Here is a 24,454-nt window from a genome sequence, read left to right as displayed (position 1 = left end):
TTTTTATTTTTTCTGTCTCTTCTGGTAACATCAGCTCCTTCTCCTATGGCTAACTCTTGTGATTTATAAGATGATTTACGAGGTCTATTCCCTAAGCATGGCTACATTAAATAAATTAGCCCCATCTGAAAGGCAAAGGGGACATGGCTTGACAATAGCAAAAGTAAAAACTGGAAGCTCAAGAGGAAGCATCATTACATTACATTTATTTCTTCTTCCTTGGGACAATTCTTCAAACACTTGAAAATACTACCATTTCCCCCTAACGGTATAAGGTTGTTGTTATACTGAGGCACCCTGTAAGATCATCTCATATCTTTGTGTGGCCAGTGGAGGAAGAAGTGCTGAAACCCAGTGGCACTGTTGATATTCAGCTGGATTGGGAATTATCCATTGTGAGCCACCATAAAGCATAAAAGTTTCCTTAGAGGACATGTTGCATCATATGACCATTATGCAACATTAAAAATAAGACTACCTGACATGCTGATATTTACTTAACAAACACTATAAGCCAAGCACAATGCTCCCTGCTTTATATTACTAGTTCATTTATCTTCAACACAATTCTACCATGTACAAAGCATTATGATCCCTGTTTTTTGATAAGGAAACTGAGGCCTCAGAAGGCTTCATTATTTGCCCAAAGTCATTCACCTAGTCACAGAATTAGGACTTGATCATTCATCTGTTTGATTTCAAAGACATGGCTCTACTTACCACACAGAATAAGTTTTAAGTACTGTTCCATGCCAAATAATTGCATGAAGTCTTTTCAAATATTTAGTAAAATTCCTCTAATAAAGAAAACTTGTGTGTATATGTGTGCTTATATATATGTAAATACTGTCTTATATCTATTTAATACATAAATATATACATTTTATGTAAATCTTAATTTTAAGCAATATTTTAATTATTTTCTGTGAGGGAGGAGGCTAAAACCACAGGAAGCCAAGAAAAATAATCTAGAAATACCAAAAGAAATACTGATTATCCAAAAGAACGATGACCAGTTTTATTCTTTGGTGTCAATTTCAAATACTAAATTAAAAACATTTAACCTTCGCCTTTTAAAGTTAAATGAGAACCCGAGGATCTAAATCTGCACTGTCCCATATGATAACTACCAGTCAAATGTGGCTATTTAAATGCAAATTAAGATTAAATAAAATATTAAAAAATCAGTTCCTCAGTCTCGAGAGTGCTGATCTAAATGAAACTAAGGGCTAAGTGCTGATTTTATCAGGGATATCCCTCTTTAACTCTTTTCTTCTTGTCTAGCCTCTGTCCTCTTTCCTCCCTCTCACAACAGTGTACTTTGGAGGAAGATGAACTGTTTGTCATTTTCACATTATCTTTCATAGGGCCCAGTGGGAATGTTGTCCATTTAGGTAAAAATGATGGCTGGCAAAACAAAAACTGACCTTCTGACTTGGGGGAGGAGTGAGGTTCAGCCAATGGCATAATTTAGCAGACATCATTTTAAAACTCACAACATTTCCATGGTGACTTGAGTCTTGAGTGCTTCCAGATTATATTGGAAGAGAATGAGTTTTAAAAATAGATGGCTTTTTGAAAAACATAACATCTAGATGGAAAGAACCCGGTGTATCGTGAAAAACAGATGAAGAAGTGAACAAAGCAGTGAGCATTTACATCTATAGAATCCCCTTTTCTAAAGTGAAGAAAATGGAATACTTCTCTTCCTTGCTATACCTGACCTCAATTTTCTTTCATTATATATGTAAAGAATTATAGATAATTATTTTATACCTACTATAAAAAAGAGGATGGTTTATTATTCTTAACAATATGCATAAATAACTTATAAAAAAGTTTGCATTTTAAAAATGGGAAGTTGAGCAAGATGGTAATTTGGATTGTGAGGCCATTAAGCACAAGTGGGATCATATAATGCTGTGCCCACTTTTAGCTCTTGAAAATGGTTTCAGTGATGAAGGCTAATATCATTGACATCAATATTTTTAATAGCATTAATGATTTTCATAATCACAAAAGTATTCCCTAACTCTAGCAAGTCTGTGGGATTATAGGAGTGGTTTGCCAAAGCCTATTTAGTAGCTACTTAATAAGTGTTTACCCAAGGTAGATTGATTTATATTCTTCTTAAACATTGTACCGTATATAAAAGAAAACATCTGTAAGCCAAAGTGACTATTTTGAAAAAGAAAACAAAAGCACTGGATAGAAAGGGTAAGAATTCTTTCTTTTTCTATCACACATGGAATTTACAGGTATTAATGCAAAATCATAGTAAGTAGCATTCTGGAAGAGAATTCTCTATCATTCAAGTTGCTATCATGCTGAAAACATTTCTATAGTGTATATATTCTATATATATTGTGTATATATAGTGTGTGTCTATATAGTCTGTGTACATACATATATAGGTAGATACATAGACAGATATATGCACATTGTTCAACTTCTTTGAGGCTATCATTGCATGTTTTTTTTCCTCTTTAGGCACAAAATTTTTAAATTTTATAAAGAAAAAATGTAGAATAATGCTGAATGCTTGCTCTTATTTGACTATATTAAATAAAAATTATACTATAATCATAAAGAGAATCTGCCAAATAGAAATCAATATTTATTAGTGTAATAAATTTTGTATACAGTCCTTCAGTCTATTAGTCTGTATTTATCAACATTCTAACCTGATTAACTTCTGTATTCTATTTCCAGGTACCACATATATTATCAGGAACCCTTTGAAAAGTCAATGGCATGTGAATAAATTCTAATACATTTTTCTAGACATAGTTTGAGGCAAAACTTTTGACAATTTGATACATAAAGTAATGATTAATTGATATTTCTCAATCTCTCTCCCTCTCTCTTTTCACTGAAATTTATACATTTTTTGGTGGGGAAGGGTGTCAGATAATCAGTGATATGTTGGAAATATACAACATAACCCCTATTCAATCATTAGCTACTCCTCTGTTTCACTTCCTTAGATTGGTTATGAATCTCTAACTCATTGAGTGTTAGACCAGTGACCTCCAAAACATTGCCTAAAGGTAGGCAAAAGGAGAGGTTAGAGCTCACAAGGGTTCTGTGCCTCTACTTTGTAAGTACTGCCCATTCTTTTAGTACCTGCAGTTCCTTGGAATGGTGCGGCACCTGTAAAAGGTTAATGAGCATAGAGACTTTCAGGCATAATGCAAATTACAGACACTACACAGACATTTCATCAAGAAACAGACAAGCAACATGCACGCTGCAGGCACACTACAGGTGGCCGATATTACTGCAGCTCCATCACTGGGATATCTTACAGATTATATAGCTATATATATTAGTGAGATGTATATATTTGGAGAGATACCATTCATAAGTACTATTTAAAAAGAGAAAGAGAAAAAATTGTTTTTCAACAGGTTTTAGGAGTACCTGTCTTAGCTTGTTTTGCAGTCAGATATTTAAACCATTCTTGTGACAGATCATGAGAAATCTCTTCAACTTTATCAAATAAATCAAATAATCTAAGAAACAAGTTTCTGGAAAAAAAAAATTGTGATTCGATTCTGTCCAAAAAGTTTTGCATTCACAATTCAGGCACCTTGTCTTCACATAAAACATTTTTAATGCTAAAAATAAATTGTGGTCTAAATCATCTACAACAAATATTTTAAGTAGATTTGAAGTCTCTGACCTGTTAAAAAGTAAGGTGAGGACTTTTTGATGAACTTTCAATTAAAAAAGAGAAATCAAGCTGTCAGTTTTTCTAAAAATCTTGAATGATTTGCCTTCAAAATCACATTCATTGTTCTATAAGAATCATCAGGCATTAATGTACATGCATTAATACTACCATCATTGCAGAGGGCCTGCAAAGAAAGAGTTCTTCCATTCCCAGTTTCATTTAAAAAATAATCTCTTGTTATTTTTGTAACACTAAACACTAATACAAAAGTAATCAAATTAGCATTAGCAGTGCATGTTGCAAACTTCAATTTGTATTGCTACAACATCAAAGTAAAAATATTTGCATATCAAAAGTAAAAGAGGTGGGATTTAAATTGATTTAGTGTCTTAAACAAAACTAACTCGGCCTTGATGATAACTTAAATGATAAATAGTTCACAAATATAGAAATTGAATATATTTATATTTCTTGTTTCAACAATCCAAGGCCTGTGTACTAAATGCTAATGAAATATGAATATTAGAAAAAATGGAATATGACAGTGCATATGGAAAATGCTGGGCTTCTCATAAACTGAGAATTCTGTTTAATTCAGACTATAGTGTTTACAACTGTTTATAACTAAGAGTATGTAGGTGACAATTCTGTCTACCCATCTATCTAACTAATATATTACAATATTCTGAGTCTAATTATTCTCAGTAATTCATCATACAGAAAAATGTAATGGAGTTGATACACTTGTGGGCAGAAACATGCCAAAATAATGTGTTTTCTGCAGTATGCATCCCTCATTTTTTATCACATGGTACTATCGTGCAGTTTCTATCTGCCTACCATGATGTCTAATGTTTTCATATTCCTTTCTCACGTGGTGATTCAGATGGCCAAACTGAATAAAACACACAATTTTTACAAATGAGTATTTTTATGCAACTCATGTCTGTGTGCTTTCTAGGGAATAGCATGTTTTCGCAGATGCAAATCTGGCCTTTAAAATAATTTATATTCTTGCCTTAGCTCAGTCTCATCTTGACAGTGACCTGGTGAGTGACCACCATTTGCAGTACAATACCCTCCCTAGAAATTAAATATCCCCTAATATACTTCTAGGGTTCTTTCCTCCTTGGCACACACTCCTAAATTGCCCTAATAAGAAAAGTATTTCTTAGGTTTCATTAGTATGACTATGCACCAATATTTTATTTTGTTGTTTCATATTCCAACTAATATTTAAAAATAAAAATATTCTTATGATACTATTATGTCTCAAAATATTTCCAAAAATATATAAGAAATAAATGTATTCACATTTATTTTAATTCTATATAGGAACCTAGAAAAAAGAAAACTGATTTTTTTTGGAGATAAGTTCTCACTATGTTCCCCAGGCTGGACTAGAACTTCTGGATTCAAGCGTTCCTCCTGCCTCAGCCACCTGAGAAGCAGAGAATACAGGGGAGAAAAATACTATTATACAAGCCATTTTCATGACTTAAAATTATGTAAAATAATTCAAGAATTACTAATGGCAAAACTTCCCAGAGATACTATGAATAATATCCACCTCATTTTATAGCTATTAAATGAGGTTCATGGAGCCAACTTGACGTCTGTACTTAGAAGCTTTTGAGGCAGTAGCTGGGTGTCCTTACAAAAAAGACATACCAGTAATAGGTAAATAAGAAAAAAAAAAAGATTTTCAAGTAAAAACCTGGTATAAAATAGATATGGATTATTACTTTTTCCTAACCTTCTTACTTAGGTGATCTGTAAATTAATTACATGATATACTTGGATTAAGTTTTGTTTTTGTTGTTGTTTGTTTAATTTTAAGAAGATTTTGGAGTACTGTAGAAGAATAATATGTATTAGCTTTCTCATCATAAAATCATAAAGGAATGGACTAGAAAAAGGGCCAATTTCTCTAATTTATGATCTATGAATACTGTGATTTCCATGTAGGTGTAAAATGTCACAGTGTATTGTAGAATGTTATGCCCAGAGATAAAGATATTATCTTTCTTTTCTTTTTTTTTTTGAGACGGAATCTCGCTCTGTCGTCAGGCTGGAGTGCAGTGGCGTGATCTCGGCTCACTGCAACCTCCGCCTCCCAGGTTCAAGCAATTCTCCTGCCTCAGCCTCCTGAGTAGCTGGGACTACAGGCACCCACCACCACACTCAGCTAATTTTTGTATTTTTAGTAGAGACGGGTTGTCACCATGTTGACCAGGATCGTCTCAATCTCTTGACTTCGTGATCCGCCCGCCTCGGCCTCCCAAAGTGCGGGGATTACAGGCATGAGCCACCGCGACCGGCCGATAAAGACATTTTCAAACGGATTCTGATTATAATAAAACAGTTTTAAATTTCAGATAAGAAAAATCAAATTGTGCAAAGATCACCTTTGTCATTGTTCAACCATTTCTTCATAATGATATTATAAGGTCATTAGACTTTTCTTGGTGGGAGGAGGTGAAACCAGGATTATCTACACGTCTCTGACTGGTTTGGCTTTTCAGATTTGCTACAATATCTATATAATAGTGAATCATTTTATGCTTATGTAGAAATAGGTGGGTTTTTTCCTTGTTTGTTTGTTTTTTGCTTTTCTGTGTGCTTTTAAGAAAGGCACTCATAGCTACAAACCATCTTCATGGGAAATAATAATTCTATTCTCAGGAGAAAATAGACTAATTTTTTAAAAAAGACTAAAAATGACCTCTTGGGAAGAAAGGACAGACCTGAATATTAATGTAATCAGTAGTTATCATTTAGCAGGCAAGGAGAAATCAATTGCGGGCCAAAATAAACTGTAAGTTTGATGTCTCAGACTCCATACTAGAAGGAAAATTTCAACTTTTAAAGAAGAATTCCATATGCAGATTAATTTTTCTTGGTTTTAGAAAGAATTGAAAATACATATCTCAAGTCTTTTAACTATTTCAGGTAAAAATTATCCTGCTTTTCAAGGTGATTCTTACAAAAGACTAAGCTTTGAATTTAAAAAGTCACGATAATTATGATAGTCTTGGGGTATAACATGCCGTTGTTGTTACAGGGTCAGAGGATGGTAGTGCATCTATTTTGTTGTTATTGTTGTTATTTTAAATCTAAATAAACCAAAAGAGATAAAATTTGATGAAAAGACAATGGAATATTTAAAATTATCTAGCTCAAACCCTTCTTTTTGCCGATTAACACTGCAACCCCAAAAACAATGGTTTACTCCGGGCCATACATCCTTGTGCAAAGCAAGGATTAAGTCATAGGTTTAAAAGTTCAAAAATTGGAAAATGTGCGATGAGTTAGCTGAAGGTAGATCAACTACGTATTGATGGGCATCTACTTTATGATAAGTACTATGCTACATGCTTCATACAAATTTTTTCATTTCACTCTGTCACAGTTCAGGAGGTAAGAAATTTTGCTGATTTTTCAAACTAGAATACTTAATGTCAAAAAGATTAAATAAATTGTCCAAGGTCACAAAATTAGTAAGTTGACTGCATAGTCACCACTAAAACCTAAGCCATTCTCTTTCTTAAGCCATCTTCTTTCCATTTTACTAGATATTAAAATATCTGAACTCAAGGCCTGTTCTATAACCAATCTAGCCTGGAATAATATTTGTTGAAAAAAAATGAAGGTAATAATCTATAATGTTTCCCGAAAAGGAACCAAAATATAAATCTAATAAATAATTAGTAGATCTTCTGACTCAAAACAAAGACAAATGAAGTTTCTAAGCATGATGAAATATAAGGGCCGAGCATGGTGGCTCGTGCCTGTAATCCCAGCACTTTGGGAGACCAAGGTGGGCAGATCACTTGAGGTCACAAGTTCGAGACCAGCCTGGCCAACATGGTGAAACTCCATCTCTACTAAAAATACAAAAATTAACTGGGTGTGGTGGCAGGCACCTGTAATCCCAGCTACTGGGCAGGAGAATCGTTTGAACCCGCGAGGCGGAGGTTGCAGTGAGCGGAGGTCACGTCACTGCACTCCAGTCTGGGCGACAGAGCAAGACTCTGTCCAAAACAACAACAACAACAACAAAAAGATGAAATATAAAACAATGCACAAATGTCCCCTTCTTTTTTTTTAATGGTATTACTAATCTAGCCTTTGCCCCAGAAAACAAATGTAACTAAAATTTCAGGGACATTTCTCTTTACACATATTTATGCTCATCTGTTGCTGGCTTTCTTTCTCTAAGATAATGATTTTATTTAACCTTCCTTTGCCACATTCTACTGCAATTACCTTTATTGCCCATGGTGGTCTCTTCTATATTTAACCTGGAAATTTCATTGTCATAGAAGCAGCAAACTGGCCACCTTTAGAGGTGACTCACAAGAACACACAAATTTTGGGAATTACATATTGGCAGGCAATTTGCTTCTGCATACAATTCTAAACCTTAAGTTTTACCCTTTCTTTGGGGCACCAGTCATCTTACAGTAACGATCACAGAATCACAGTCTTTAGAGTTAATTGAAAAGAACTATACTGTCAGTGAGTCCAACTTCCTTATGTTTATGTGTGAAGAAACTAAAGACCTGAGAAGTAAAATTGGCTGGGAGAAAACGTTCCCAAGGAACAGAAGATTCAAGACCAAATATAGGTTTCCTAATCCATTGCTCTTTCCGTATGTTCTCACAATAAGCGTCGAACAAACACTCTGCTGACAAAGATTCCCAAATATTTAAGGATGAGAAATGAAGGCCAGGCCTTTATCCAAGAATATCACTTTGAAGTCTTTTCTGTTTCAGCAGTCTCTAGTTACGAGGCAAGATTTTATATAAAAACTAACCCTTGCATATGAACCCCTCCTCTGGGCCCACTTTTACCTCCCCAAAAGAATAGCAAGGCAATTTTTTCTGTTTTACATATTTTTACTAATTAGTATGTTTGAATTTGGAATGTGTTTTACTAATTTCCTTAATCCTGCAACTCTGTGAACGTGAACACAGTTGTTTCTTCCAATCAATCAATCTTAGTACTAGGGATACTAATGTCAGTAAAAAGGTCTCAGAATTTACTACAGAGAAGTGTGGAATGCTTTTTGTGAAACTCACACAAAGCCTTTCTTCTACTCAGTGGTGTGGAGCACTATGACAGTACACAGCAAGTATCAACAGACAAATGGAAATATACTGTTACAATGCTATTATTAGTATTTATAACAGCTCTAGTGCTCTTGATAAATGAAGCCACATTAATTAGTTTCAGGATCTTATTCTGACTTTGGCATATCCACTAGCACTTCTGAACATGCAATTAAAATATTTCAAAATGTCACTTATGTTTCCATTCTACAAGAAATGCATACTGATTATGGCCACTTGATTTGTACTAAGCCACATAGTTTTAGAAACAAAAATATGTTAACATTTTAGGGGTTAAGTAATCCCTCCAACACTATTTGAAATAAAGTGTGATGAAAAATAAAGCTATGAATGATCATGCAAATGTATAAGTATGCTCTTTTTCTGAATTTGAAATAGCTTTTTCTTTGAAATTCCGTAAGTTAAAGTTAGCTTTTTATTAAACAAATGGCATAGTTGATTTGAAAGTTAAATGCTGACCCGTGCAGTGACTTTAAAACAAACTAGTCCTCCATTCAAGTTTTTAGAGACTGATTTTCATTTTTGTCCAAATAATAGCAGGAATCCCTTGGCTCATAGTAATTATAGTTTAAAACAAAATTGCTACTTTTTTCCCATTAAAAAGAAAACTAAATTTTAGATTAGATAGATGAAGATAAAAATACACTTATAGATGTAGACACAGATTTATATCTACTTGTAAATGTGTATGTATGATTACTTAGATAATATTCTTTTCAAATGATTTGGCCAATGTAACTCCAACATGGTCTTAGGTGGAAGCAGTCAGAGACCAAAATTAAGCTGTGAAAGATGCCCCCTGCAGCTACCTACTCCCTTGATCCTAACAAGAGGCAGGTGATGTCCAGGTAAGAGTAGAGGCATGTTATCAATTACTTACCTATATGACAAACTTGATTTTGCAGAAAGATTATGTCTGTCAGATCCCAACTGCAGTTACTGTTTAATGCTTAAAACAATGAAATATTTTTCTTTAAATTTTTAATTCTCTCTAAAATCAATGTCACAGAAAATGTCTACATTCCTCCCCAACTCTGCAGTACTCTCTCTAGGTACTATCAGAAGTAGATTCAAGTGTTCTTCCCGTTATGGATATGTGAGGGACAGTAGAAGAGATCATACAATGGAAAGAGTGGATGCAGTTACTGTTAAATGTGGTGAGGTCAGTAAAGTAACTGGGAAAAAAATCAACAAAAGTCTGACATCCTTCATAATAGCATTTTATATATAATGCACCAGGTCACATGTATTACACAATGGGTTAAGAGTTGTTTTGTTAATTATTTTGAAAAGGAGGAAATATAAAAAAGGATTCTCAAATTAGGAGTCTGAGGGGAGATGACAGCCCTGTTCGGAAGATCAAGTCAAACCTTGGTAACATGCTTGGATGGTACCACAATTCTACCTCCTATGAGAGAGAAGGTGGTGAAGGTTTTCTTGACAGAATAAAAATAGGGCATAAGTATACGAGCCAGGAAAAGTGGGATGAGGAAGAGAGGTAAGCAGAAACTGGGAGAGAAGTTGAAAGTGAGAGAACTGGCTGAAAATGCTTGTGAAGACTCCTCAAGGAGAAATTCACATGAAAAAGACAACGGGGCTAGAGAATGCCTCCTCCTAATTTCTCTTTTTCTCTTCACACTCCCCTTGGCACACTGCTCCTGTGTGATTCTCTCCTTTTTAAAATTAATTGAAATTTTAAATCCACAAAAATTATATATTTTTCATGTGCATGATGCTTTGAAATACGTACACATAGTAGAATGGCTCAATTGAGCTAACTAACATATACATTATCCCACATAATTATCGTTTTTTGTGTGGTAAGAACACTTTAAATCTACTTTCTTGGTGATTTTCAAGAACACAATACATTGTTATTAACTACAGTCATATCTATGGTACAACAGAACTCTTGAACTTATTCCTCCTATCTGTTTACTTGCAATTCTGTTCTAACGTGGAATTCATGTACCAATAGAAATAGAACATAGGCTGCCAACAATGGTGAATGGCATTCTACAGTGTAAAATATATGAACTCTGACTATCATTTTAGAGGGCAAAAACAAATGAGAGTAACACTTTTTTAAAAAGAAAAAATCAGTGATATACAACACAAAGCATTTTCATATCAGATCGACACTGGCATGAGAAGACTTCACATTAAGGAGGAAGGTTAAGGAGAGTGAAAACTGAATCCTTTATTATTCTTGGAAGCTGTGTTATAATACCTAAACTGATATATTCTATTAATTTAAAAAGGATTCTTTGAAGAGCTTGTATTTTATTCGCTGATAGAATATGAGCTTTTTATTGTCTAAAATTGATTTGATTTCTAATAAAATATTTGCTTCAACCTTGGGCTGCAAGACACCAGATAGTTCAATGTGAGACAGTAATATTATGAAAAATCATGATATTTTTTCATGCAGCTCAAAGCTTCATGTGCTACCCATCAAATTCATTTCCTTTGCAACTAAATCTGTCATAAATCTCGGCATCCAAATATGAAATATGGTTCCCAACAATAATCTACTGTCAATAAACTTAAGCCTTCAAGTGATACAACACTTTCTGGTGGCTTTAAAATGCCTCATGCATAGATCACTGAGCTTCGTAGTTGATGATGGCATCAATAATAATCTACAAATAACAAGGAAACAGAGGAATGGGGGGAGTGTTAATTAGTCCCAACCACTGGAGCTCTACTTTTCTTTTAAACGTTCATGATTAAAAATAAATAAATAGGCCAGGCGCAGTGCCTCACGCCTTTAATCCCAGCACTTTGGGAGGCCAAGGCGGGTGGATCACGAAGGTCAGGAGTTCAAGACCAGCCTGGCCAACATGGTGAAACTCCCATCTCTACTAAAAATACAAAAATTAGCTAAGCATGGTGGCACACATCTGTAGTCCCAGCTACTGGGGAGGCTGAGGCAGAAGAATCACTTGAACCCAGGAGGCAGAAGTTGCAGTAGCTGAGATCACACCACTCTATTTCAGCCTGGGTGACAGAGCGAGATTCTGTCTCAAAAAAATAAAAAATACTAAATAAATAACTAAAGAGATTCATAGGTAAATTCAAATTGTGATAGAAATTTCTATTTAGTCCATAGAAATTAACTAAAATTGATTCCACTTTTAAAAATGTAACAATTGTTTAAAAATTGGATAATTTTTGGAAAGACAGAAATTGTTTCAAATGTAGATATTAGAGGGCTTTGATTTTTTTTCTCATTCAACAATGAATGAATTATACATATTTAAGTGAGTATGATACTCGATGTTTCTTTGTGAGCCTTGTGTTTTCTTCTCTTGAGGATCAATTGGAGAAAATACAACATGAACACTGGAGTTAGAAATAATTCTTAATGCTCATGTTCAGCTTCATTTTATGTCTGCCAGTATCCATTGCCTAGACTAAATTTTGCTAATCAGGGAAGGAAATCCCATGTTATTAATATTAATAACATGGATATTAATCAGTACCAATTCGTTTATAAGATGTTTTCTTATGTAATCTTAGGATAAGGGAGTCAGGATTCTATGAACTCAGATTTTTAACAAAATGTTCCTCTATTAATTGGGGCATACATATAATACTTAGTTCACTGCAACATTTAAATGAACTTTTGAGTGATGCTCATGAAATATGGCCAAACATCAAAGAAAATTCAGAGCATGGAAGAAAAAAACCAGCTGAAAAGTTTTAGATTTATATGAAGCTAAGGAGCATGCATCTCTGCATCACTATATACGCAACGCTCTCCACCATGTTATTTTAATACCAAATGATTTTCATTTCAAAATGGCCAACATGGGAAAATACAATTGTTCAGAATTCTTAAAACATTAAAATAACTTGATCAGATGACACTCCAGAGATCCTCAGAGGACGAGGGAAGGGGAAAAGTTGGGGACTTAGGCTGAGTGATAAAGAGCCACAAGCCTACACAAAACCTCCATGACTCACACTATGAAGAGGAAAATGAATAATATGAGCTCCAAAGTGAAATTCAAGTACACAATTTCTGAGAACACTCTAGTGCATGAAAATGTGCACTTGGTGAAAATTTTTAATGTACCACCATATTCCAAATTTGGCTGAAATACAAGTCATATTTCCTCCCAGAGATGGGAGGCAAGGAAGAAAAGCAAAAGGAGAAAAGGGGAAGAAGGAAGAAGAAAAATCTTATTTTGCCTCCAGAAGAAAGTCTTTCATTGATGACTGAGGTTGGTCTCGTTCTGACATCAAAAATCCTGCTAATCAGTACCGATTCATTTAGAAGATGTTTTCTGGAGCACTCCACAGATAGCAATGGGCCAAATTATCTGGGGGAATAGGTCAGGAAAAAGAAGAAACCAGGGATAAGGGCTTCTAAGTATAATTTTTATTAAAATGATAATTGTAATGGAGTGGCAAGACTCCACTCTATTGTAAAAGTGGCCCAGAGAATAGAACCTAGGGCTACCTATAGAGATAGTAGTTCTAATTCTTGCAAATAAGAAAATTCAGCTAAGTACTGTTTCTCATACCTGTTGTATATAGAAGGCTTTTAAAGAACGATATGATAAATGCCTACTTATTTATCAATCTTTTATGCTTAATGTGGATTAAAGTCTTCAAAATTAAAATACACCCATGTATTAAAATAACCATATATTTTCAATGAAAACAACTATTTACAAACAAACAGCATAGATTTAAATGACTTGCTATTAATTATGAGACTCAACTGGGTAAATGTTTAATAATTACCCAGTTTCCTGATAAGATGCTGATTATTTTTAATGAAATAAAACAATTTTTACTTATTAACCTGAAAAATCAGGTGGCATAATTGTTTACTCTTGTTTAACCATGAATTTTGTTCTAAATCCTGTCAAGAATGAGATAAAAATAGTCAACAAGACTTTGTCAATGGCAAGCAAACGTGTTTCCCATATTATTGTGTTTACTCGCTTTTCTTTAAGAATTTTATGGGCCGGGTGCAGTGGCTCACCCCTGTAATCCTAGCACTTTGGGAGGCCGAGGTGGGCGGATCACGAGGTCAGGAATTTGAGACCAGCCTGGTCAACATGGTGAAACCCCATCTCTACTAAAAATACAAAAATTAGCTGGGGGTGGTGGCAGGCGCCTGTAATCCCAGCTACTTGGGAGGCTGAGGCAGGAGAATCATTTGAACCCCAGAGGCAGGGGTTTCAGTGAGCCAAGATCAAGCCATTGCACTCCAACCTGGGTGACAGGGTGAGACTCCGTCTCAAAAAAAAAAAAAAAAAGTATTTTATGGCCTGGCGTGGTGGCTCATGCCTGTAATTCCCACACTTTGGGAGGCTGAGGTGGGCGGATCACCAGAGGTTGGGAGTCCAAGACCAGCCTGACCAACATGGAGAAACCCCATCTCTACTAAAAATACAAAATTAGCCAGGTGTGGTGGGTGGAGTTAGTGGTGAGCCGAGATCACGCCATTGCACTGCAGCCCCTGGGCAACAAGAGCGAAACTCTTGTCTCAAAAAAAAAAAAACAAAAATAAAAATAAAAGAATTTTATATTGAAAGCAGATATAAAACCTCCTGGAGTTATTACAAACCAAGCCTGTATCAGATACTAAAGCCCACTGATGTTTTGATTTGCATTTTGTAACCAGGGAAATCCTAATTGTGAAGTGATGGCATTTATGAACAACCACATTATGAGGGCTGCAGATTCTTTCAAAGTAAGACAAATGCTCACCTGAGCAGGCAGGGATTTACTAGAGCTGAAAGATATTGAAGGACATAATGGAAATGCTGTTAAGGGTTGTGGTTAGAGACCAAAGGGTGCTTGGGGAAGCCTGACATTCTTATTTGGCTTAATACACTCAAAGGGATATGGGAGTGACACCAGGCCAGCTTTAAACATTCACAGAGAGTAAGCGTTGATACATTTTGAAATAATTGAACTTTCAGGACCAAGGGCATTCATTTTTACTATGCTTGTAATACACAAAGTAAACCAATTCAAAGCTGCTGTCAGAGTATAGAATATGGTCAAGGGCTAAAAATGAAAGAATAGATGAGTAAATACATGTAACAAGTAAAATTGGAAATACTAACATGTTGCTTTACAAAATAAAAGTAACTTAAAAACATAAAACAGATGGGCCAGATAATATTATCTCTGGAACGTGTCTGCTGAAAATTGAAAATTTGGTAGTCTTTCGAGGATATAGAAAACACAGAGCATGTATGAGTAAAAGTATTCTTGTACAATAATGATTTTGCTCCTGTGAAGGAAGGGCCTGTATTATATTAGTCATGAAGGAGAAACATGATTCTGATGATTTTTGAGATACACTATTACTCATGTTTAGAACTTTCCAGAGTGACGTGTCCTCTCTGAAAATATTTTTCATGGCTTTTCATAAAACAAACTATAGGTGGTTGCAGACAATTAATGTTCATTGAAATTTAAACCTTCCTGGGTTTAAGTTTTTGGTAGGAGATTCACCACAAATACACACACACACACACACACACACACACACACACACACACACACACAATGAAAGGGAAGGACTGGATGGATTTGATGGGTTTGTAACATACTGCTTTGTCTCTCTCCTCCTCAGGGGGACTGTCTCCTCCTGAAATCTCTGCTGGCAGCTCCACAGTTGGAAACAGTTACAAGCCAGAGAACTACAATACGGTTATCTCCTTGCTCTAATGGTTCTTTCCAGAGAGACGTAACCCTACGTGCCTAACTTAGGCTAAAAAGAATGAGAAAGTCTATTAGAGAAATACAAGCCAACTAAATAAAAGGCCTTTCTCTTTTGTAGTTGTCATTAATTTCTCCTAGCTTGCCTTTAGTCTCATTCCCCTGCCCCCATCGCCCACCCTATGTCCTTTAAGACAGCCCTCTGAAAACCTCATTGAAAGGGTGAAACTCCAGCACTTTTGAATGCTTATTTAAAACTGCTGAATTGGGCCAGGTGATAGAGAACAGTGGGAAGGGATATTCTTTCCAAAGGAGGTTATAAAATATTACCTTACGTGCTTAATTCATCTTGGCACTCCCGGATATTTTGGTTAATTATCAGAAATTAGCTTGAGGGGAAGATTAATCTTTTTACTTAGCCAACACACAACTGGTAGTTTCTAGTTAGTCAAGTCCCATGACAGCTTCCACTATTTCTTATCATTATCTAGAAAAATGAGAAGCTTGTGTGGTGGAAGAAAGTCTCTATTATCCAATTTAGTTCATTAAATATCGGGCATTTGAATATGAAATAAAGCACATCTAAATTTAAAAAGAGAGAGAGAAAAAAACCTTTCATGTTTAGTGGGGAAGTATTGTCTTTGTGAGGAAGTTCTGCTTTGTTTTCCTCCTCAGGTCATGAGAAGAATTACATTTAGTAATCAAAGACAGAAATTTATGAAAGGAAAGGAAAGGAAAGGAAAGGAAAGGAAAGGAAGAGAAAGAAAGAAAGAAAGAAAGAGAGGGAAAGAGAAATAGAAAGAAAGAGAAAAAGAAAGAAAGAGAAAGAAAGAAAGAGAGAACTGCAACACTAGTAGTATTCATGGATACTACTGACAACTGAATTCATAACTGGCATGAGAAATAAGAAAACATCTAGGAGTGTGTGTTTTTTTTCCTAGAGAAGATTTGAGCTAGGAGACAAGGGTATCTGTCATGAATTTACACTTCCCACCCTCAAGCATACTCCTTCTTGCTACTGCTGTTTTACTAGTGATTTTTTAAAGTTTAGTTTTTCTAAAAGAGAGAAAGTAAATTCACATAAATTCAAGCAGCACCATCTTCCACTAAATTTCAGGTTGTATTTTTTTTTTCTTTTTTGAAAGAAAGTAACTCAATCCATTTGGGTAATTTTTCTCGAGGCGAAATGGAGATAGATTACAATAGAAACTAATACAATTTTCACTCTCAAGCACATATTGGATACAGTGGAATCTGAACTAACGTAAGAATAAAAAAAAAATTGGAGACTGTGACATATATTGCTCAGCACTCCAGGAATATTTTGCCCCAATGGAGTTTTATTCTGTATTTACCTCATTCCAGCCACTTCCCTGCTACTATTACCATCATCATCCTCCCTGCTTTTAATGGATTCAGTAATCTTAATGCTTGGCTTTTGTCCCCTTCCTCACATCTCAATTATTACTTTTCTTCTTCCTCGAATGTTACTAAAACAATCTGCCTAAAATTCTAATGTGGTAGTCTTTTATTCCAAAAATGCACCAATCACTCATTACACTCAGTTAAACATTTGTATGTCAATCAAAGGGTGCTATGATTTGATTCTAAAACATCTATGTAAACTCATCTCCCCAGGTAATACTCTTTCCACTCTCACACCAATATCCCCTGTCTTCCCTAAGCATGCAACAGCATTTCTCAATCTCTGCTCATTCTGTCTTCACTCTGTCTTGTAGTACCTTTCATTCTCCCTTTCACCTATCTAAAATCTGTTCAATCTAGAGGTCTTTTCATAATCTATCTCTATATCAGAAATCTTTTGTAAATGTGATTTTTGTCTCTGCTACACACTTGGCCATTTAAAGGCAAACTTACTAAGAATTTAATCCTATTTCCACATTTTTGGGGGAATTTGTGACTGTATGTCTTATTTCCTCATCATGTTACCTTTTGAAAGGTTGGAAAAGGTATTTATCATTTCTTCACGTCTCTTGGTAACATCGAATATTTATTCCTCATCTAGGAAGTGTTCAAGAAACAGTCATAAGAATGGAACTGTTTAAACTAGAAAGAACCAAACACAATGGCAAGAAAGGTGGTGAGGGCTAAAGTTTTAAAATAGTTTATTTGCAAATGTATGTGAGTTTATGCTGTCCAGTGAGTCTGACACTCTGTGTGGTAGAGTGGGGTGGGGTACAGTTGAGATGGACTAGGCGTGATTGTGCCTAAATTATCATATGTCATGTTAGATGATATGAAGCTTAGGGTGTGGGCGATGTGGGTGAGGTCAGTGATTTTATGAGCAAAATAAGATCTGTGAAGTGTAACTGAGTTTTAGAGATAATTTGTTTGTGTTGTAGTGGATAATTACATTAATATAGGTTGGGCATTATAATAGTCTTGATTACCTCACTCTTTGTAAGAGGCTTATGCTTACTGGAAGACCGTTTAGTGTACCTGGACCAGAAATTGACACTGAATTTTAGGGCTGGCTCACTTCATTCGACTATTTTTTGTAGATGACAGTGGCCCCTTCTAGATAACAGTGGTTCACCATTTATAACCTTTGTCTTAACTGTAGGGCAGACTTAGAATTGGAAAATCCTTTAGAAGAAATAAAAAAATCCTGCACACAAAAACACAAAAATCAAAGTTTTAAAATAAATGTTAGAAGCCAGCTGAATGACTCATATAAAAAAAAACACTATGTAAAATTTTCATAACAGTCCACACATTTTAGCAATGGCAAATGAAATACTGGTGTTCAGATTAAGAAAAATTGGAGCACTCATCATTTCCATAATAATAATTCTGACAATTAAAGAGGGAATTAATTTAGTTATAAAAAAATTCCTTTTCATCTTGAAGAAGTGCTATGACTGCCATTTAATATCACACAGCCTGAGGCTTCTTAGGTGCTCCCTAAATGTTAAGTAAATTATAAATAAAGCCATCTCAATATTTTACTGCTCAGATGACCTTTGCAGTTCATCTTTTTAATCATTATTTTATTTTTATTTTTTTGAGACAGTCTCATTCTGTCGCCCAGGCTGGAGTGCAGTGGTATAATCACCGCTCATGCAGCCTCGACCTCCTGGGCTCAGGTGATCCTCACATCTCAGCCTTCTGAGTTGTTGCTCCCACAGGCATGTGCCACCATGCACGGCTAATTTTTGTATATTTTGTTGAGACTGGGTTTTGCCATGTTGCTCAGACTGGTCTTGAACTCCTGGACTAGAATGATTTTTTAATGGTGTGTTCATGGTTGGTGTAGCTACTTCTAGTCCATCCTCAAAAGTAGACAATTTACCTACAATGTACCACTTACTGTGCATCCTTGTCAAAGTGTTCTAAAACAACTGACAAGAATACTTGTTTAAACAGGGAGAGAGGGGTTAATTCTGATTCAAAAGTTTTTGCAGCCCAGGGATCTGCAATTTTAATAGAGTGACTCTGATGCAGATGGCTTGAGGACTACATTTTAAAAAACACAGATCAAATTTATGCTAGTTACCAATAAAGCCAGAATTATTGAGCCAGCATTACCTGGGACATTTTAGCGAAATAATCCTTCCTAAACTTAATTTACATAAACACACAGCAGGTGTTTGGGTTTATTTTCCTATTGCTTTGCTGCCAGAATTTGCAGAGTAATTGGAGCCTTGGTTTCAGTCTACATGGAGATATTGTTTTGTTTTATTTTCCCCCTAGATTAAGAAATGTGAATATAACCTGTGCTAGTTCTTAAGATACTGCTTATTATATATGCATTTCGTTCATACAAGCTAGTTAAGAAACTCAGGACAGTACAATTTCTTTAAGAGCTAGTGTTGTTCACCTTTCAACTTAACACAGTTGTAACTTCTAAGTGACCTCTGGCAAGGAAATTCTTTTGAATATTTCCAGTGATGTGGATCTAATAACTTTAAAAAAGTAGATGATTCTGTATTTGGCTAACCTGAATTATCCTACTGAGCTGCACGTAATATTCCTTCCTAAGACTTTACTTGCTAAACTGCAAAATCATTGAGCTGAGAGCTGAAAGTGTCATTTGTGTATGAACTCACTGTACACTTTGCACATGAGGAACAAAAAACTTAGACAGATGAAGCAACTTTCACTACTTCACAGAATTGCATCTGAAAACCTGGACTCATACTTTGCACTACAATGATACATTTTATATGTGCTCTGTAGCTACAGAAAATATACAAAATCCTTCATCTGCCTGATGAATCTAGTTAACAATTAGTGATGTATTCTGTAAAAGAGTGTTGATTGCTTAGAAGTAATAAAAACAAAACAAACAAAAACCTTTTCCTTTTGGTGTTCCAAAAAGTGTTAAGAGAAAAGAAAAAAGTGTCTGATATTGAAAAGGTATCATTTGGCCGGGCGCGGTGGCTTATGCCTTTAATCCCAGCACTTTGGGAGGCCGAGGCCGGGGGATCACTAGGTCAGGAGATTGAGACCACCCTGTTTAACATGGTGAAACCCCGTCTCTACTAAAAATACAAAAAATTAGCCAGGCGTGGTGGTGGGTGCCTGTAGTCCCAGCTACTGAGGAGGCTGAGGCAGGAGAATGGCGTGAACACGGCAGGGGGAGCTTGCAGTGAGCCGAGATCGTGCCACTGCACTCCAGCCTGGGCGACTGAGCGAGACTCCGTCTCAGGAAAAAAAAAAAAAAAAGGTATCATTCAACACATGAAGTACTATTTGTGCCAGGAAGAAAGCAAAACTATCACTTTGTCACACTTTGTTGTACTTTGTCACACTTTGTTGTGTAACTTACAATAAAATTCCTAGAGCACAATAGGTCTGTTTCAGAACTGTTATTAATAAAAACCCATTTATAATTCACATGAAGCAGCAGTATGCACAGTACTTGGGGTTCAGGCTCTGTGGTCTGACCACCAGGATAACACATTGGGTGAGGCAAAATGAGTAACTCTAAGCCTCAGTTTCTCATGTGCAATCAGATTGTTGTGTCGTGATTACATTAATTAACACATAATTCAAGCAGCAATGTCTGGCACACAGGAAGTGGTAGACAGATAATACTTACCTCTCTAATTTAGGTGAAATCTATCTATGGAAAGAGAGGCTTAGTAAGATAATTTAAGGGCCTAATGTCTCAGCTTCTAGATGCTATAGATGAGATCTGACTCCAGCATCTGTAATTTTAACTACTATCATTATTTAAAACCAGAAAATAAAAACTTTGAATTTTGTTCCATTTACATAGATACAAGATACTTTAAAGTCATATGTTTAGATCAAATTTTAATGCGTGCATTCTCTTTCTCTCTCTGTCTCTCTCTCTCTCATTCTCTCTTACTCTCTCTCTCTTTTCCCAACTCTCTTCCAAGCATTCTTAGATCTCTGGGACTTAGAAGTTACATATACATTTAGAGATGAGGCTAAAGAGATGGCTTCTATATTTGGACAACCTCTTTCATTAATCCTTGTTTCATATTGCTAGTCTTCTCTGAATAGTTATAGGAACCAAACGTTGCTTCATTTGGTTTAGCAATTTCCTATATTGCTTTCCCAGTGTGTCCTTTAGCTCCTAAAAGGTTCACAAAACAGGAACTGACATTCCCCTGGAAAGCTTTGAGAAAAAAAAAAAGAGACAAAATCAAGCTTCTTTCTTATCAAGAGATTTGCCACACAGGTGCAGCAGTGCAGCTTCAAGGACAGAAACAGGAATGGCATGTCTGAAAATGTCCAGGGACTCTTTATGCATTGTATAGGGGTGACATTCAAAATCTTTAACTAGCTGGTACGGCAAGGGCATGGAACATTCAGGATGGACGTTGGCTGCAAATAACCAGTAAGTCTAGGCTCTGCATTCCGGCCTAAAACAGCCCTGTCTCAGGAGCTGAAATGGCTCTTTGTTCCTGGTGCAGTGCTTTAAACAAAACAGGCTCTCAGTAAATATTCTCTGACCGAGAGTACGTACAAAATGTTATAAAGGGAAGAAAAGATTACAATTTTATGCAGGATCCTGAAGCTGTTACATAAGTTCATAGAAAGTGATAATGTTTGTGGAGGTTAATGTATGAATGAGTTGTCCAGAAAGAGAAGACAGAAAAATTGTAACAGGGTAAAGAAACAAGATGTATACAGGCACATGTATGGTTCAGAACCTGGAGTTATCCTATGCCACTATAGAGCATCCTATGCCAATTTCTGTTTTTCAATATTTAATGAGACTTGTGCTAACTTAGGTGACATTCTTGTTCACACAGAGACATGAAAACTACAAATTGTTAGGCAGTTCTTTATTAAAGCTGGATTCAAAATAACTGGCAAGTGAACTGAATTAATCTTTCAAAATTCAATGATTAAAATATCAAAAAGTTATTTGTGCAAAAAAGTATGCACAATAATGTCTTTAGAAGGTTAAGGGATGAGAAGCATGGAGTTCAGGGATGATTTTAGATTAAAAAGAAGATTCTGATCATGTGCTCTGCTCAAGAAGTCTCCAACCTTGGTTTGAAGGCTGAGCTGTCTTGTCTTTTGTTTTTTAATTCTGACATAATATCCTTTATATATATATATAGTGTGTGTGTATATATATAGTGTGTATATATATATATATAGTAATTTTTTTCTTTGATCAATTTTTATGTCCTTCTCACTGCATCTTGAATTTGTGTAGGGTGAGGACTCCATATGGTTAATTTTGTTTTTATTACTGGAAGCTAAACAGTACTTGGAACAGTGTCCGCTCAACAAATATTTGCAAAATAAAGTCAAGGAGTAACAGTGGAGACGACATAGTGTCCTTGTGTTTATGACCTAGTTTTTAGGGATATATTTTTAATGAAATCAAGGAACTACATCTATTCTTTAAAAATATATTGAGACACTTTTCAGTAGATGACACTGAGTTGGGAGTACTGGTTCCTCTACTCACAAGGCTTAGTCTTTTGGAAGAGTGAGGCACACAAATCAATTTTTGTCTGAGTTATGATATCAGCTCTGCTAGAAGTATACATGAAATACACCTCAGCCAGTTCCCATTACTCAATTCCAGGGCAAAAGTTGGCAATGATTTGTCTTAATTGGGGGTGTACTATAGATTGGGTACTAAATGTTCAGACACAGAGACTATGGATACCTCATTTCTTAAATTCTTTGATTCCTGTATGAGGTTTGGAAAATGCTACTCAAAACATTTGGCTCAGAAGGCTTATATAGGTCAACATGCTCAGTTTGAATGTAACATGAATTTCATGGGAGCGAGAGAAGAAAATAAGAATACTTCTAGGATCCCAAGAGCTTCTATAGGACCCAGTGCTTTTCCTAATAAGATCCAGTGATTTCTACTGTTGAGAGCGCACTTCAGTTTATACAATTGTCTATGTTTGCCACCAATCAGAGTCTATGTAGTTTTCATGCAAAAGTATAAACTATAATTTTAAATAAAGAGAGACAGCAGAGTAAGAAAGACATCGTATGCAGACTATCCATTGAAGAAATAATATCAACCACGAGAATTGCTTGATTCTAAATGTGTAGAAAATTCTATTTGGCCCAATTTTAGAAGCTATCTATTGCTAGCTATTAGGCTCTTTTATAATTAGTCTTGAAAATACAGTCTGGAATTACAATTCATACAAACCAAATAACCAAACGGATAAAAATCAATTGTGTTTATGACTGATTTTTTTTTTCTTTTTGCAATGTCAATCATTGCTTTTCCTTCTTGCAATTCATCATTCTTCTTAGCCACAATTCTTATATGGATTTAAAACAACTTTTCAAGTTACAATTTTTGTGGTAAATTATTTTCACTTTAAATATCCACATTTTATTTATATTGACTAATTTTAAATATCCAGCACATAGAAAGAAAACAAATTTAAAACTAGCTAAGATGTTAAAAGTCTTTAGCACAATTCTACAATTTTGCAATAAGGAAACTGAGGCATAGAGAAGTTGATGCATTGCTTAATTTATTTCCTAAGAAGAAATTAAAATGGAGACTCTCAGTTTCCATTTTGATGCTCTTCTTACTAAATTATGTTCTCTCACAAGAATAATAGGATTTTGCCCTTTAAACCAATTTTGATAAGTTACATTTTCATTTCAGCTTTAACACTAATTTGATGCATGGTCTGAGGAGAGTTTTGTTCCCTATTTGCAACAAGGCCAAGTCTCAACATAGAGTGCCTCCTGTTTTGTTTCAACAACTGACAATATGGAACCTTTGGGCTAAAGTTGGTGACTTACTCCTTACAGTTTTTCTAGAAACTAAACACATCCCTGCTTACTCAATTCATATTCCACTCCCCTCAAACAAAAAAACGACAGTCAAAACCCCAAAATAAAAATGTGTTTCTCTTCCTTTACTTTCATACCCAAAGGCACCCCACATTTTTCCTGCAATTTAAGAGCTATTACTCTGTAATTTGGGGCTAACACATTAAAACTGACATGAAACACTTTATGGATAGTAAATCTTGTCACAAAACAATGACACCCATCCCTAATGAATAATTAGAAAAATCAAAAGAATATATTTTTGTCCAGAACACAATTATGGATAGGAAAAGAATATAACATGCTTTTAATCCAGTTGAGACATTTAAGCATGTGTGACTCAAAGTTGAAATGACTGAGTTATAACTTAAATAGAAATTCTGACAGTGTCGTTCTTGCTTGCAATAATATATGCTGATTGGAGAACAGTGCTTTACAATTACTTGGAGAGTAACCTCCAAGCTCTGACATCTAACCAGCAGCAGTCAAGAATCCGCAATGAAAATCCTTTGATTTAAGCAGCCCTTGCTTTGGAAATCTGATGAGTTATAATGTTGATGGTCAGAAACAGCATAGCATGTTTAACAAGGCCAGGTTATCTACCTAAATCATCTTATGTGCACTGAAGATTAATTATCCTGAAAATTCCAAAAGAAAAATGCGTTTTCACTCTGCAGAA

General features: G+C 35.3%; 1 protein-coding gene across 9 annotated transcripts in view; it reads right to left on the bottom strand.

The window, feature by feature from the left end:
* Positions 1–24,454, bottom strand: part of PCDH7 (protocadherin 7) — a 432,140-nt gene that overhangs the window by 154,110 nt on the left and 253,576 nt on the right. The window contains exon 4 of one of the 9 annotated variants that reach the window (XM_009447469.4): positions 3,127–3,153. The exons of the other annotated variants lie outside the window; for them this stretch is intronic. Within the exon in view, the coding sequence (XP_009445744.1) occupies positions 3,127–3,153 (27 nt within the window). The remainder of the gene's footprint in view (positions 1–3,126; positions 3,154–24,454) is intronic. 9 annotated transcript variants of the gene reach the window in all.

Source organism: Pan troglodytes, chromosome 3 (assembly GCF_028858775.2).
Source record: "Pan troglodytes isolate AG18354 chromosome 3, NHGRI_mPanTro3-v2.0_pri, whole genome shotgun sequence".
In the NCBI taxonomy this organism is placed as follows: domain Eukaryota; kingdom Metazoa; phylum Chordata; class Mammalia; order Primates; family Hominidae; genus Pan; species Pan troglodytes.
Note: the sequence above shows the minus strand (reverse complement) of the source record. Positions and strands in the feature narration are given on the sequence as shown.